The sequence below is a fragment of the Ceratotherium simum genome, chromosome 12 (genome assembly GCF_057802395.1).
Source record: "Ceratotherium simum simum isolate JZ-2026a chromosome 12, ASM5780239v1, whole genome shotgun sequence".
Lineage (NCBI taxonomy): Eukaryota > Metazoa > Chordata > Mammalia > Perissodactyla > Rhinocerotidae > Ceratotherium > Ceratotherium simum.
The window spans coordinates 40272418-40290017 of NC_141911.1; the positions used below are offsets into that span (position 1 = coordinate 40272418).

The window sequence follows — 17600 nt, forward strand, 5'->3', positions numbered from 1 at the left end:
ATGGACAGGGCAGAAGTGTTCATCTTTGTTGACTGCTATTGTAATTCGTCTATCACTAATCTGAATGCACTAAAATAACTTGGTGAAGAATATTACTTGACTTAAAGGAATATCAAAAAACCTCACCTTTTGGGATCTACAATTTTGTAGAGTTTTCCATTGTGAGCCTGGGTCATACTTTTACTACTTGATAGAATGTAAACTTCACCTATGAAGAGAGAGATACAATAAGTTAATTCACAGTACTACAAGGCCTTACTTCCTATTGCCTAGCAGATATTTATGTATATGTATATATATGTATATACATTTACGTATATGTGTGCGTGTGTGTGTGTGTATATATATATATCTATTTTTTTTTTCCATACATCCTCAGGAAGATCACTTGCCAAAAGATTATGAATGAGTTTCACAAGTCTACCTTCACAGTGCATTCGGATTCTGATCACTTCTCTCCACATCCCACTACTGCTCCAGTGCAAGCAGATATTAATCTCTCACGTGGATTATGGTAACAGCCTCCTAACTGATCTCCCTGCTTCTAACTTTGCTCTTCTATGTTTATAGACCAGCCACAGTGATTCTTTTAAGCAATTAAGGTCATATAAGTTGGATCACACTCAATATACTCCAATGGATGCTAATCTCTTTCCAAGCAAAGGTAAGTCCTGACAGTGGTCTTTGTGATCCCCTTATTGCTTTGATCTCATCTGCAATGTTCTGCCCTCTTGTTCACTCCTCTCTAGCCTCACTGGCCTCTGGGCTTTGAAGACCTGAGGCAGGGTCCTGTCCCAGGCACCTGACTCAGTTCCTATCTCAGCTTCTGTCCCAGGCTCTTGTCTCAGCATCTGTCCCAGGTTCTGTCTCAGGCTGCTGCCTTTCAGTAGATCTCCAATAGGTTGACTTTTTCCCCTCCTTCAAGTCTGTGCTTAAACATCATCTTTCCTGACTGTACTACTTAAAATTGTACTTTTCCCAACCCTAGTAACCTCGATCCCTCTTCACAACTAGATTTTTCTCTAAAACACTTATTACCAATTGACATACAGTATATTAAAAAAAAAAAAAAACCAAAGCAACATTTATTTTTACTGTCCTTCTCCTTTAGAATATAAATTTCATGTCTATCACCTGCTGTGTCCCCAACACCTAGAACGGACCTTTGCACGGAATAGGAGTTCAATAAATACTTGCAGAATGAGTGTTGAATGGTAAGTTTTATATCTTGATTTAGTCTGCCAAAGATTGAAAGGTTTGGTTACCAAGTTGTTATTGTCAATTGATAATTTGAGGCCAGATAGAATTGGGGTACTCCTTTTTTAATTTTTAGTTTTTAAAAACAGAATATACTAAAATAAATATTTGGGAAGAGAGAGACCCTCATGCTCACCCTCAGCTCTACCTCTCTAATTCTTGATGCGCGGCTGTGTTCGTGATGATGAAACACAGCAGATGGAGCGCCCTTTTAGGAGAGAATTATTACCACCACTTCCATATAATTCAATGTATAGAATGCATCACATGAATAGGGAATTATAAGCTGTATTTATGATTAGATGTTTATAAGGTTTTAAAATTTATATTTGGTTCTCATTCATGAAATAGTCCTTGATTTAGTCTATATTTCTCCATTCCACTCTATTATTGTATATTAAGCACACCTTACTACTTTTTATTTCTGAAAAGGATGTTATGGGGTTTGCACTAAAAAGCAAAGGAATATAAGCAAAAAAATTACTATTTATTTCATCAAGTATTTTATATAGTTTACCTCATTTAATCCTTATAACAAACCCTCCTGATTTTATACTTAAAAAAAAAAAACAGAAAAAAGACTCTCAATACTTTTTGTTTCAAAAAATGTAAAAACCTACTCATTTTCTTATATGGCTTTTAACTAAAGCCAAAGAGTTTCACATTAAAGTGTAATTCAGTGAAAGTATATTTATTTTTAATTATAAAGTATACATGATGTTGTAGCTTTTGGACAGTAAGGATTGTGTATGCTTCATTTGTTGGTTCTGCTCCAACACAGAATTAAGTGTAGATAGATGTCTGGATATTTTAACCAATGGTGGTGATGCTAACAGGATGACTGATGGTGAGTCATGTGTAGTAAGGTCTGGGGAAATCAAAATGATTCAGTCACAACATCTAAAAATTCATCTCTAACTGCTGAAAACAATTTAATTATAATTTATATTTTAAAATCAGAGTTAGCCAATGAAATTTAAATTACATTACAGAGGATTAAGTGAGAAAGAGTATCTTTCTGGTTCCTTTGAGTGGGGTAGGAGAATATCAAGGGAAAATTAATTGTAAAATGCTTTTAATGCTGGAACAAGAAAAGAATAGATTGGACTTCTCTTCTTTGAATCATTATATTCCTGTGGCTCTGAAATATGTATTATGTGTTTCAGGAATCTTGTCTAAGTCCCTTGTTAACCCAAATGAATGACATGGAATTATTTCTGATGAATTCTCCATTTGATATATAGATAAACAAAATCTGGACTCTTAGAGAAAATATTCTGATTTAGATGAGAAACATAATTCTTCTTTCTTAATACCTAGAAATTCATCTTTGAGGCTAAAGGAGCATAGTAGCTATGGTTTGTTTGGATACTGTTCATTAAAGAGAGTCATTCTAAAAGCTGCATTTATCTCTGTAATTTAAAACTAGTAGCATTTTCATTCTTTGATTGATCACATTCCAATTTCAACTTCTTTTTGCTTGTTAAGCTGCATACATTTTGATAACATATATTGTATGTTATCCCATAGATCATCAATGAGAAGATAATTTCTATTCTGTTGGAAAGCAGATCTACAAACTCAGATTATCTTGCACAAATTTCATGCCCCAATGGGCAAAAAAATACAAAATTAGGAAATAGAGGATAAGGTGAGATTCAGATTGCAACAAATTTTTTATTTATTCCAAGAGACATGGATAAGTGTACGGGTTTTCAAAAGAGAATATAAACAAATGACTCAGATTTATCACAAATATCAGTAGACATTTAAAATTTTCTCTCTCTTTAGGACTCAAAATTTTTTGTTCCTGCCTCCCATTTTCCTGCTTTGTTACTTTTATATTTTTGGAGTGGAAGTAAGATTTAAAGAGGCTCAGAGAAAGGTTATTGGAAGAGAATACATAGCTGGACCATATCTAATCTCTACAGTAGGTCATCTTTGCTGTAGGTTACATTTCCGACAAATGTAGGATAAGATTGTTATGCTTATTCCTCAGAGAAGAACAAAGTCTCTTGGGAAAGGGAGTGAGAATGGAACTTAATAGAAATAGTTTATACAGTACCTAATTCGTCTTCTCCAAATCCCAATATGTGACCTGAAAAGTAACCTCTACAGGAACCACTATTGCCAAGACAGAGTGGTTTTTCTTGCCATTGCTTGCTCACAGGACTTTGCTGGAGAGTTAAGAAATTCCTACAACAAAAACGGACCATAAACCTACAATGAAAACATGCTTTGGCTTAAAAAACACAATAAAAATGTTTAAAATAAAACACAATAAATAATTGTTGTGCCATAGACCTGGCTTCTAAAGGGAAAAGTAATATAGCCCATATTGTGTGTGACTACTGTGAAATTCCCATGTGGGGAAAAAGTACTTAAAGATAATATTTTGTTTGGAGGGGGGCACTAAAAGTACCTGAGTATGAGAAAAGCCCTCCCCTTCATCCAGAGAATGATACTTCCTCTCCAGGACTAGACTCCATGCTGTGCTATTAATCAGAGAGAGGGACAGGGGGAAGATCATGGGGTCAGTACACTTGTCTAGTTCCTTTTAGCGACCAAGCATATCAGCTCTGCCATATGCCTGAATGCCAGCGACTTGGGAAACAAGATTCTTAATTTGGGTTTCATCACAGAGTTTCTAATAAATATCCACAACGTGACTTCTAAAATTTAATTTTTTAGCATTCCTACTAATAGAGACAAATTAAGTTCTTTTGCCAAAAGTCTTGAAAGTCTGGCAAAAACAAAAATTGTTAGCCTTCCAAGATAATTTTTAAAATATTTATACAACTCATGTAAAATAATAGTTTTCAAATTACTCATTATCATGGTAAATTTATGTTAAGGGTGAAGGGAAGAGCCTACATAATATGAAAAGTCCATCAGAGGACTTCTCTGCTCTTAAAAATTATTTTATGAACTTGATCAAGTCTGTTTAAAAAGCATCTCTTAGGAAGTTCTTTAATTAAACCACCACATATAGTGAAACTAAAAGTATGTGTGTCCCAGACCTGACCTCCAAAGGGAGGCAATCATTTGACTATTTTATGGCAGTTTGCCCACTAATCAAAGGATATGTCATTTGATATATCAAACTGGTATCAGGAAACCTACCCATTACGGTCGCCAAATACGTAGCTTCCATACAGTCTTTCAGACTGGCAGCCTCGGTAAACAAATCCGCCAACCAAAGGACCATTACTGAATGGCTTGAATTCTAAAAGTGATGGCTCACTTTCTGGAAAGAAATAAACAAAGCATTAGATCAAATGAAAAATATTTCCATAAAGTAAAAGTAATGTAGGCCAAGCAAAAACTATTACAGTAATTTAACTCTGAAACATGTTCCATGATGCATAAGATGAATCATTGCTATAGATATTTAGTGAAAATAATTACTCCCTTTGCTTAAATAGTATAAAATTTAAAAGCATAGTATAAAAATAGTATGAAATTAAATAAAATTCCATGTACAGCTTAATGAAATGGGAATGCTCTGCAAATGCTTGCTGTTATAATTGTCAAGACATACCAAATTTTAATGAAATTAGAATCTGGATACTTTGGAAATCATGGTTATTTACTTTAGAATCAAAATACTTAAAAAAAATAATACTTAACTTCTTAAATGTTGAATCATTTGTAGAAATACTTCTGCATATATTTAATAAATTGAGCCAGACTTCTGTCAAGTTATATAAAATGTTTAACAGTGCATACTTTAATGGAAAAAAAAGTATAGTACATAAAATGTCTTTAAAACCACATTTGTTGTATATTTAAAACCATTGTCACTTAGTCAAGTAATATCCTCATTTAAAATATTTTAACAGTTTTGTTTATAGAGTTGTGTGGTTAACAGTCTACTGCTGTCATTCCTTTTCAATTACAAGTGTATAGTCATGTATCTCAATCTTTCTAAGCATGTCACTCTATATTTGAATACATTTATGCAAATTGCAACGGAAAAGATCTAAAGCCAGTCGCAAATTAACATGAAAATTAATTATTACATACTTAATGTTAAAAAGTCACTATCAACAGGCAGTATTTTAGGAAAAAGCTTTTGTGGAAAGACAGTAATTATAAAGTCCTCTCCCCTCCCCACGTGACTATGGTGAGTATGATATTATAAGAAGTAGAAAAGATAAGTTTTAAATCACCAGCTCACTGAGAGGCAGCGTAACTGAATGCTTAAGGTCACGAACTCTGGAGTCAGGCTGCCTGAGTTCAGATCCAGACCCTGCTACTCTATGTTGTGTGATAACTAACCTTTCTGTGTCTGAGTTCCGTACAACGTGGTTAACAATAGAGCCTATCACATAAGTTTGTTCTGTGAATAAAATGAGTAGAGTTTATAAAACGTTTACTACAGGGCCTGGCATGTAGTAAGCACTGCGGATGCAGTTATTTTGGCTTTTTGTTTTTTTCAGTTTTATTGAGGTATAATTGACAAATAAAATTGTAAGACATTTAAAGTGTACATTGTGGTGATTTGATATATCTATCCATTGTGAGAGGATTCCATGGATGTGTTTTTAATACAGAAATGTAGGGCTGCCAATATTGTAGCCAAATTCAGCTAAACCTCAATTAATGTGATTGTAGAATTTAATTTAATCTACAAATATAGCCAAAATTCCATCAAGCTAGTGACTCATTACATTTTTTTTCAAACCACATTATTCTTTGGTTTGGCTTTTATAAGATGCATACACACACATACATGAATACCTGAAAAAAAATAAAGTAAAATAACTGAATACCACATGAACTAACACAGCTGCTTCATTCCTGGTACTAAATAAATATCTGTATTAAATGAGTAAAGAGAAGAAGCAATCAATTTAATAATCTTAATCTACTACGTTCCCTGATTCATAATAATATTTGATATATTGCTTCCTCCAAAAGGAGTAAATACTAAAACATTGAAAAATATTCACTTTTTTGGACTTCATGATTATCCAACTTTATTTTTGTATATGTATCTCTAAACACTCTAGTAATCATATTATTAAAAATAATGTTTAAACGTCCCATTTCCATCCCTTGGGTAAATAACATGTTTTTACAAGTCTATTACTTTGTTTTCTCTAAAATAAACACCTTTAAAAAAATTACATTCTTATTTGAAACACTTATAATTTTCCTAATTGCTGAGGCTAGTATGTTGGGTATTGAGAAATTTCTTACCTTTAACACTTGTTTTTCCCTCTGTGTATAAGATGTTAGCTAAGACAAGTTCTCTCTTATATATTAAATAAATAGAAGTTATTCATCTTGATTCTCAGATGAGCAAAATATAAACTGCTAACTTTTAAAGGTCCATTAAATTTGTTGGACCTACAGAGAACCATTCAATCCATGGGAAAGGTAATTACCCAAATGGAACACCTAGGGCTTGTAAGAGTCACTGGACCTTTAAAAAGTGAGCAATTTACTCCCTCACCACTGTTAGGCCAGTGTTTTTATGCTTTCCCAATGCTCATTTTGCAGAAATGCTTTTCTCTTCAATTAACAGACTAAAATAAAACAAAGCACAAACTAAAGCCAAATCAACAAATTATGCTCTACTTACCATAATCCTTCCCCTTTATTATTTGTAGGATTCTGGCTGATGATCTGTTCTTTCCATTGGAGTCTGAACAAAGTATTGTTAAATTGATGTTTATATCAGTGGGGTGTCGATCCACAGCACATCTGAATAACGAAAAGGAGGGACACCCATGAATTCCTACCAGGGTATCTTCCAAGCTCAGACTGAAGATTCCTGACATAGGAACCCTTTGTGGGCTGGCAAGGATCCTATGGGCTATTTAGTTTGGATCCTCTAGAAACCGCTGAAGGAAACATCCTGATGTGTTTGTTTACTCTGCTGAAGCTTAATGATCTCTGGAGAATATTTCTTAATTTCTCCTGGTATCTCCCTCCATTATGAACGTGCACACTGACTTAAAACATTTGTTAGGCTGCTGTTAAGGAATATCACCTATATAATACACTGTTAAAGTATAAGAATCAGCAGCAGCATCAACTCACACCTGCAACACACAATATAGAATTACAGCGGTAGTTTTGTGAGTTTTGTGTTTCTTACATGGAATTGCTGTATTCTAAAGCTCAGCCTGCTCTAACAAAGGAAAGCGTGCATTCCAATTTAGGGGATAAAATAAAGCTGGCCCCCACAACCATTATGGGCTTTTACATTGACTGTGTCTTCATGTCACCTCTAACCTGGGGCCAGAATATTTCTGTGACTTAAGCCACTGACCGTAAACTCCTTGAGACCAGGGACCACTTCCAACTTCTTTATCAATATATTTCTGTTACCTAGTTCAAACCTGGGAATATGAAGGGGCTCAATATTAGTTGAATGTTTAAGTCAGTGACGGACTGGGCATGTGGAGTTTGGGTTGGAGGAAGAAAGAAGTTGAATAACATAACTTTTGAAGTTCTCACAAATGTGGAAAACAGTGTTGCATTGTTTTTTAGGTTTCTCAACCTTGTCATTATTGACATTTGGGCCAGATAATTCTTTCGGTGGGGTTGAGGGAGGTGCTGTCCTGTGCATTGTAGGATGTTTAGCAGCATCTCTGACCTCCACCCACTAGATGTCAGTAGCATGATCCCCTCCTCCCAAGTTGTGAAAACCAAAAATGTTTCTAGGCATTGCCAAAAGTCCTTTGGGGGTAAAATCATCCCATTGAGAATCACTGTTTTAGACCAACAAATACCTTAATGACTTAAAAAACAAAAAACGAGCAACAACAAGAAAACCATTGGGGCTATTAAATTAATTAAAAAATAAAAAAATCTGAAAGTAGGTTCTAGGGCTTAAGAGACATGAGTCAAATGTAGCAATTATTTCAACAACAACAACAAAACAAAAACTGTTGGCTCCAAATGATCCCATTTATAATGGGGAAACTATAAGGCTGACCTGCCAAAGATGGGTTAGCTGTTCTGTGGCAACAGTCTCTTTATTGTCCTCGTTAATTCCATGATTCACAGAATACAATGCCTGGCATGGATCATGACATAGACATGCTGTGACTTAAGGTGGAACTAAATCCATACAGGATGAGAAAATTTTCCTGCATTGCCTTTTTTTTGAAGATGGAGAAACTATGACAAAAAAAAAAAGTTCGACTTCTTTCTAACAAGAAAGAGCAAATCTGCAAGAAAAGGGCAGGTCTCTTGAAGGCGGGGGTGCTGGGGGCCATGGGTCTAGCTCTGGCTGAAGACTAGGTCCACTGGGAACCACTTGATGCTTCTAAGCTTTAGTTTCTTATGTAATAAAAGAGGCCTGACAGTGAAACTTCTCTGTACGGTACTGTAACAGTGGATACATGTCATTATACATTTGTCCAAGTCTATAGAATGTACAATAGCGAGTGAACCCTAATGTAAACTATGATCTTTGTGTGATTGTGGTGTGTCAATGTAGGTTCATCAATTCTAACAAATGGACCACTCTAGTGGGGGATGTTGATAATGGGGGACGCATATGTGGTGGCAGGGGGATATGGGAAATCTCTGTTTCCCATATCTGCTCAACTTTGCTATGAAATTAAAATTGCTCTAAAAATTAAAATCTTTTTTTAAAAAAAAGGGAGATGCTTGATGTCAGTTACCTGAGTATTGCTGAGAGGCAGAAATGAGATAATGTGTGCAAGATACTTAGTTCAGTACTCTGCACCAAGGTGATTAATAAAAGTCAGCTTTACTTTTAGCCAGTAATTATTTTAGTTCCTTTTTGCTTTATTAAATCATCCTCTGCTTGAAATATTTTTGGAGGGAGGTGAACTTTTCCTTCAGCTTTCTGCGGCCAGAGGAGGTAAGACTCCACAGCACAGGCATCTTGCATATGTAAGGTCTGTAAAGCACTTCACCCTGCGTTTTTGCACCGAGGGTCCAGGACCCCTGGGAAGGTTGCACGAAAGCTCCAGTGGGATTGTGGTGACTCAGGCTGCTCAACTTCAAAGTGCTGCTTTGTGTTGGTATCTGTGAGTTCTGAGCTATAGGAATGGAATGTGACAGTTTCCTCCACATCCTGAACCCACCTTAAGTATTCCCTGTCGCACAGATTTTAAGATCTGCTGAGATGCCAAAAAGGAAATGAACTGTAGACTTGGACTTTGATGGAGGGGAGAAGAAGGGCATGAGGGATTATAAAAATAAAAAGTTCGAAAAATACTCACCTTGCACATAGTGAACACTCAATAAACATTAAATAGCAATAATAACTTCACTAGTAAATGAATGAATGTGGCCAGATATCCCTTCGTATGAATAACAGACCACAGATTGGATGAAGCTTTCATCATAGAATTGCTACACACTTCATAGCATTTTTTTAGTGTTCCCCAAATTTCTCACTCCACATACTTCTTAATGTTCCTTTCTTTGTGGTTCATTATAGTAGACTGTTAATATGAATTCCTTTAGTATTTGTAATTTTTTTCAAGTGAAAAAATGTTAACATTTAGCTCAATCCCTTACAAATTGATACTAAATCATCATATGTTAAGTGAAGTTATGATAAGAACTATAATTTATTTGAAACCTACAAGGGGTGTCAGACACTCTATTTTGTGCTTTACTTACAGATGTGCATTTAATCATTACAGCAACCTTGCAAGGTAGCTATTACCACCTCCATCCAATATATAAGGAAATGATCATTTAGAGGGGTTTAAGGAGACAAATTAAAAGGTTTAATATCTCTCTGAATTTGACCAATTAAGGTCTTACTCATTACACTAGTCCAACACTGTTTACCTAATAATAACCCTCCAAAACTTTAAGGTGATTTTTCTCCATGCATTTGTCCTTTTCTGTGTCTAATCTGCCTTCTCAAAATGCTTCACACATTAATACCAGGAGAAAGAGTGCTCAGATAATGAGCTGGTGTGATTTTAGAGGCACAACCTTGGACACCACTCTTGGCCCTGTGCCTGGACCCATCCTTCTTTTCCCAGTTCCCAAACCCCAGCCTGGCTTCATAGCAGGCAAGAGGACAGGCTGGTGTGCTCACCTGCCTGGATCGTGGAGGCCATGGGCAAACACTTCAGGGGGCTGGTTGGTGCTGTTGAAGTGCGGGTTGCTCCTCGGTATGGAATAAGGCACACTGCACATATCTGTGTCCACATCCAGCCGGAGCACCGAACCTGTGAAATCACTAAGAAATTGGATGACGACGTGAGTGTTTTCTGTTTCTGTTATGTATTTCACCTAAACTAAATGCAGGAGGTTGCACTATGAATAAAAGAATCATCCCTGACTTGAGACAAAATTATTAAGGTTCCAAATTTTGTATCGTGGGAAAGGAAACCCGGGGCAGTTTGGCTTCAGACAAGTGACAGCGCCAAGACACAGCTCGAGGGTGGTCGAGGACGGCAGCATCAGTAGTGTGCTACTTTTTGCATCTGTCCTCTTTATTTTTTGCCAATCCATGTCTCTTATGTCCCCCTGGAAGCTTCACTGGACCATGTTAGCTCATTACGCAGTGTTGAAGGCAGCACGGATGCGCAGGGTGGCTGAACAACAGCAGCTGAGCAGAGCACGAGGTGCTGCATGTTTCTCGGGGCTGTGGATACAGCTGTGTGTCGAGCACAAGCCACACAGCAGTAACTCAGTTTAGGACATCTGGGGATAGCGACTAAAAATACGGTATCAGCGTGTTATTGAATTCCTCTGCATTTTATAAATGCAGACACTGATAACAACAGTTAAATACTTAGCCAAGGGGATATTAAGTCAAAGACTTCTTAACTCACTGGCTTTGACCTTTTTTCCTGGCACTTAAAACATTTTAACATCAAGAGGAACCTGTTGTTTTTTTTTTTACCTTAGCCCATCCATTTCTTCCATATCATCCAGTGTGATCATCCCATCACCGAGAATGATGTACAAAAAACCATCAGGGCCAAAGAGCAGTTGTCCCCCCAGATGCTTTCTGTGGAGCTCTGCAACTTCAAGAAAGACTCTGGCTGTTCTCGGATCCACTTGATGGGGATTTTTTCTACATTGGGAGGAGGAAACAATACACCATGATTGTTAAAGATGTAAGGTGAATCCATTAGTAAGTAAATGTACACAAACAGGGAAGCAAATACCTGGCATGTAAATAAGCAAACATAATTGAAATGGAGCATTTTAATAAAAATGACTGAAAAATTACCTTATTTTCTAAGTTTCAGAAGTAGTACTTAAGTTGAAAGATAATTGAGGAAAAGTGCCAAAGCTATCATTTTTCTCAATTTTCCTTAAAGACACATATGGGGTTTTAAGCAAGATGGAGATTATGGTTTAATTATTGCCACCTTATGGCTATTTCTTTGTAACTTCTAAATAAAAAATTATGAAGAGATAATGAGAAAATAAGATTAAAAAATATTTATGCCTCAATGCATTTTAGTGATACCTGGATACTGTGTATTCCACAACTCGAAGAATGTGGTCATGAGGCCCGATAGCCCACCGCTCTTGGTTGGTGGTATAAGACACATAGAGCTTTCCATTTTTCTTGTAATTGGGATGGAATGCAAGGCTTAGCAGTCCTCTTTCATCTCCTCCCTGCAGTCAAATGAAAAACACAAAGAATTGTGAAGTTAATTATGTTCTTTATTGTGTTTCAACTGGAACCCCAAAAGAGTCTCTTTCTTTCTTCTGGATAATCTTTGCCCAAACTCTTTTCTTTTCTTCCTTGCCTACCTCACAAAAAAGGATTATAAAACATTTCACTTTGCGGAACTCTTTAAGGGTTAGAACAAGACAATTGTCTTGTGTGGTTATCTATGCGCAAGACCCTTGCACCACTTTTGTCAAGTGATTTGTGTATGTAATCTTGGGAAGCTAGGAAGACAAGTTTAAGTGCTGTGAAGAATTCTTTGCTGGGTTACTAGGTTGCTGGTAGTTCATAGAAGACAAATAAAAAGGTTCATAATCAGCAGTCACTTCTAATCCAAGTCTCCAAAACCTAAAACACAGTGTGGGCTGCCAACTCCCACTGTCTTGGCAATATGTTTAGAAAACAGTTAAATTGCTTGTGTAATATGTAAACCTTTGTTTTACCCCGGAGGCATCTACATCAGTTGTCACAACGATGGTGGTCTGTTCTTCATAGCTAGGTAATAAGCAGCTTTGGCCTATCTACATAGAAATGAGGTATTTTTACATGTATCCCTTTACTGCATAGAGTTTTTCCTTATAGAAGGATGGAGAGATGGGAGGAGAGCTAAAAGCCAGGGCTGAGGTGGGGGTGGGAGAAATACTAGAGAGGAAAAGGGACACTAGGAAATAAAAGAAAAATCCCAAACAACTTTCTTTTGTGATTATGTGAATGTCAAGGATTGTATACATTAGGCATGCCAAATGCTGTAACAATTAAAACATCATCATGTTCTTAAATAGAAAGGCATTTTATCTTTATTTTCTGCTAATTCAGCTCGATGAAACTCAATATGGTCTTAGCATTTGTTTTATCCCATAAGTAGTCTAGGAATTTCTATAATGAAATCAAAGTACCTAAAATTATTTAGATCAGAGACTTAAAGTTCATAATCTAGTAAGCCAGTGAGCACTTTCTCTGTAGTCTGATGAGTTATCCACAATGGTGAAAAACATGACATAAGAATTGAATGTTGCAACTGCTTCTAGTACATCACTTTATACACACTATTTCATTAAACATCTCCTATGGCAAAAAGCTGTATGTTACTCCTCAGAAGTGTTAGAGAAGGGGAAAAATCTCTAACACTGCAACTTCTTCACAAGGTTCTGCTCAATAATGGAAGTACTCTTGCAATTTTGTCCCTCGGAACAGCATGTGTTATTAGCAAAGCATGGAACTGTTTGTAGTTTGTATTCGACATGGATTTGTAAATTTAATATTTTGGGCATAAAAGCTCACTTATAATAAACATCGTTTGTTTTGTTTCCTGGATTAGAGAAAAGCTGCTTTCAAATATATGCCATTCAAAGTGGAAACATCCAAACTTTAAGAGTGCATAAATAATACTTGGATGCAAATATCCCAGAACTACTTGATCATCATTCAAGTATCAAAAAAGTCAACCTTTTCATTTGCATATCACAATATGCTTACTTTGAATTTTAATCGAAAGAAAGATCTCATTGAAGGGTAAGGCTCTGATGACTATGATTTATGAATGAGCCTCTGTTTTTGCGATGACTTTAATATTGACTTGATGTTGCTGTTTTTCTTTTTGTATCTTCATTAATCAAATATCTCCTGCCTTTCCTGTAAGGCATTGAAAGCTGGGATGTGTAACTAAGATTCAGTTGTAGAAAAGCCACTGCACATTTAAACCTCCTTGATGCATGTGTAAGGAGGCTGAGGGGTGGGATTTAGTTTGTGATTTATTCCTTTTCTGCATATATTTCCCTCTGAAGCTGTGAGTGTGGGGTAAGTCCTACATGCCTCCTTCACAAATGTTTCTGTTCCACTCTAAGAAGCTTTTGTTGCAAGTGGTTCTTTTGTAGTTTTTAATCAAATCATCTGAAATACAGTTTGAATTGGATAGCAACCTGGCTTAAAACTTGCTGGTTGCTTTTCAGGAATTAGGAATGTAGAATTCATGCACTGTCGAAAGACAGATGGGAAAAGAGATTTAAACAAATCTACAAGTGACAGAAGATAGTTGTTCATCTTAGAGATTCACCTATCACATGAATGAATTTGGGGGCATCACCGACATTTATTAAAGTGCCAAATATGGAAACTGAATGAGATATCTGAATGACAAAAAAGTAAATCAAAAAAGCAATTTAAAAAATGTCGTAATTCTGAATTTTTCAGGTTATAGGATTTACATTTGTTTAATCATTACAAATGATTTCATATTTTTTAAGTCAACTTCCAGGTGCGAAGTATTGTTCTGGTTGATTTAGAAATGTGACTAATAACTCTTAAGTCTTTTCAGAGAAATACTCATTTTCATAACTATATGGATGAAAAAATTTAACGTATTATGTAAATAACCTAGAGTATCTCTCGAAATTAGTTTTTTAAATTACATGGTATAACACGACTCCTACATGTTCAGAGATTGGGAAAGAGGGATATACTAATGCTATCAGGAGATTAAAGTACTGATAGCTCACATTTAGCTTGGATCAGCCTTCAGTTATGTTGTCTATTTCAAGCATGCTAGTGACAAATCATGATTTACTTCTCAAATGCAAACCTATCTTAGAGATCTGGGTCATTTTTCAAGCTCTATATGGAGAAGAATGTTGATTGAGCATCGAAGGTTTAACTTTGGACCAGGGTCAGAGGCCACAACACCAGAAACACTACCAGACATTTGAGGCCTCCAGGCCCTCAATGGTTGCCTCAACTGTAGTCTTCATCAGGACACTGCCCCAGCCTGAGAGCCTGAAGGTTGGTGCCTGGGAGCAGGACTGGTCAGCAGACCAGCTCTCCCAGGCTCAGCAGAAAGCCCTGTGCCAATATTACTGACTATCTTCTTCTTACTTCTTCCCATCCTTTTTCCTCATTACGTGTAGTTTTATGGAATTAAACTCATGCACTCCTTCCAGAAATGTCAAAGTATTGAACTGTTTCTAGGTAGCATCTGGGGAGAAGGAATCTCTAGTGATTAGTTCAGCCAAGCTGGCTAAAAAGGGAGAAAACCACAGGAATAGAATGGCACATGGAAGATTCGTGGTGCGGGGAGCCACACCTTTCAAAAAGACACTGACTTCTTAACATTATACTTTTGAAAACTGTTAACCAATGTCCAAAATGTTTATCTTTACCCATGTGAAAATCAGTGATTTGTCCAAATATTCACATTTATACTTTGTACTTCAGTATTAATACTGAACGCTTTGTGTGCATGTTGTACTTCTGGGAATGGACATCACTGCTAGAACCAACCAGGCAACAAGTAATGTACAAATAATACTTTAGAGTTTCCTCTATTTGGGTTATGCTTCCTTTTTTTAAGCTTCCTGACTGGAGCCTCACCCAAGCTTAGCATTGTAGTCTACCATGAGATTCGCCCTTCCCCTTTGCTGAGCCCTCCCAGTACTACATCAACTTCTGGACAGCCCCACGCCAAGCACAAATAACTCCTCAAAATCAGGTAGTTGAATGGTTTGAAAATAATGTCCCTATACATTTGGAACATTGAGACTGACCCATGTTTCAGAGTAAATCATAAAACCCCCTTAGGGATGTTTAATAAGGAGTTAACTGCCATTCAATTATCATTCAGCTCTCAGGAGCAATTTCACAGGATCAACAGAAAAGAGACAAAACCCCAAACAGAGTATTGATGACTTTAATGTAAGTACAAGATCAGATCTAGTCCTGTAGTTTTGGGATAAACTCTTCTCTAGTGAACAGATCAAAGTTCTAGCCAACTGACTAAGAATATTCCTCAGTTTTGAAGAAAATGAAGTATCTATTTGAAAAAGAGAGATAATCACAAAATGACTATAACAGAAAGTATTTTTTCTTTTTTAAGAGAAATTGTGGTGCAGTCTTTCGTTGTGATATTATTTTAGAGAAAACATTCCTTTTATACTTTCAGTGTGGTTCAAGTTAATTTTTCCCGATTTCTGACCTCTTTAAAATTTGCCTTAATCTCTTTCAGGGAATGCTGACTTGTATATTTTAGGGAACAGGACTGGGTAGCACTGAACTGGAAGCACCATTTCTCATTTTTGCCAAGTTTTTCTTAATAACCTTTTGGCAAGTGACTGGCTTCAAGTTTGGTAGTCTGTAAAATAACCCTATGGCATTGAGAAAGCAATAAAATGTAAATTAAAGTAAATAATGCAGTGTTAACTTCCAGATATTCCTTTTTACCACCTTGTCAAAAAAAGTTTCTATTTAACATTCAATCATCAACTATTTATTATAGGCATTAGGGATAAGATAATAAGAACCAATCCCTGCCCTCAAGGAGCATATAAATGGAAGCAGATAACAAAGTAGAGGTTTCAGTTGTTTCATTCCCACCATACTTCTTGATGATGCTGACTTTTGGGGAGGTTAAACAATGCTACACTATTAGAAATGTGCATGGCCCAAAGAACATGTATTAAAGAGAATAAATATGTATTCTGCATAACTTTGACACAAAGACTAATTAGTATATTAGCACCTGAAGTTTCTCCATTCTCAAACTTGCTAAGGAAAAGAAAAAAGCTTGGTTATATGAAAACTAAGTTACATGAAGAATTAGGCAGAGTTTCTGCAAGCAGCAAGACCATCCTCTAATTTATTTTATGTACATGACACAGGCACACAGGTATGAATGAAGACCTCTGGCAGAATTGTTGTTCTCATAATAATGAAAAGCTTCTAAGAATTAACATAAGAACGGAGTGGTGGTATTTTTAATTCTCTAACAAATGTAAATTTTTTATGAGGCAGGCCATCACATTTCCTTTATTAATTGTCTTAATTAATTCACATCTTAATTCACATGTCTATGTTTTGCTGGCAGACATCAGGAAAGGAACAAGAAGACCTGGGGACCAATGTTGGCCTCTCTTTGTGCAAACCTTTGCTTCTTTTAGACTGGAACATTTTGCTGTTCAGAAATGAGAAATAGATTTGTTTTAGAATTGTTAGTTCAAACACAATACCAGATTATATTAGTTTTCTATTGATGCTGTAAAAATCACCACAAACTCAGTGGCTTGAAACAATACAAATCTATTATCTTAAAATCTGTAGGCTAGAGTCCAAGATGGGTCTCACTGGGCTAAAATAAATGTGTCGGCAGGGCTGTATCCCTTTCTGAAGGCTCTAAGGGATAATCCATTTCCTTTTCTTTTCCAACTTCTAGAAGCCACCGCACGCCTTGGTTTGTGTCCTCCTTCCTCCATCTTCAAAACTATCAACAGTGGGTTGAGTCCTTATCATATAGCACATCTCATATCTCTGAACTCCTCCGCTCCCTCTTCCACTTTGAAGAATTTGTGATGACACTGAGCCCATCCAGGTCATCCAGGATAATCTCCCTATGTGCTGTTTAACAATCTTAATTCCATTGCAACTTTATTTCCCTTTGACATGAAAGGTGATATAACATATTCACAGGTTCTGGAGATTACGATGAGCACATCTTTTGGGGAGGGGCATTATTCTGCCTACCACATGGAATATTTTCATCTGTTTTTAAAAAAGGATCCAAGGCATTTATGACTTGAGCCGTCTTGGCCATGCCCTCAAGTGAGCACCCTGAAAGAGGATAGTCTCCTCTATATTGATGTTCATCTATAGGTTTACAAGGAGATACCTAAGGAAAGCTCTGCCATAGTAAGCATTCTCTCTTAGCTGTCAGTAT

General features: G+C 36.3%; 1 protein-coding gene across 3 annotated transcripts in view; it reads right to left on the reverse strand.

Annotated features, from left to right (window-relative positions):
* Positions 1 to 17600, reverse strand: part of HHIP (hedgehog interacting protein) — a 92002-nt gene that overhangs the window by 22721 nt on the left and 51681 nt on the right. For all 3 annotated transcript variants that reach the window (XM_087437571.1, XM_014780179.2, XM_004420878.3), the window contains exons 5-11: positions 11696 to 11847; positions 11120 to 11293; positions 10307 to 10450; positions 6848 to 6969; positions 4381 to 4504; positions 3323 to 3453; positions 127 to 208 (exon numbers count right to left, since the gene is read on the reverse strand). In XM_087437571.1, coding sequence (XP_087293697.1) covers positions 127 to 208; positions 3323 to 3453; positions 4381 to 4504; positions 6848 to 6969; positions 10307 to 10450; positions 11120 to 11293; positions 11696 to 11847 — 929 coding nt within the window. The remainder of the gene's footprint in view (positions 1 to 126; positions 209 to 3322; positions 3454 to 4380; positions 4505 to 6847; positions 6970 to 10306; positions 10451 to 11119; positions 11294 to 11695; positions 11848 to 17600) is intronic.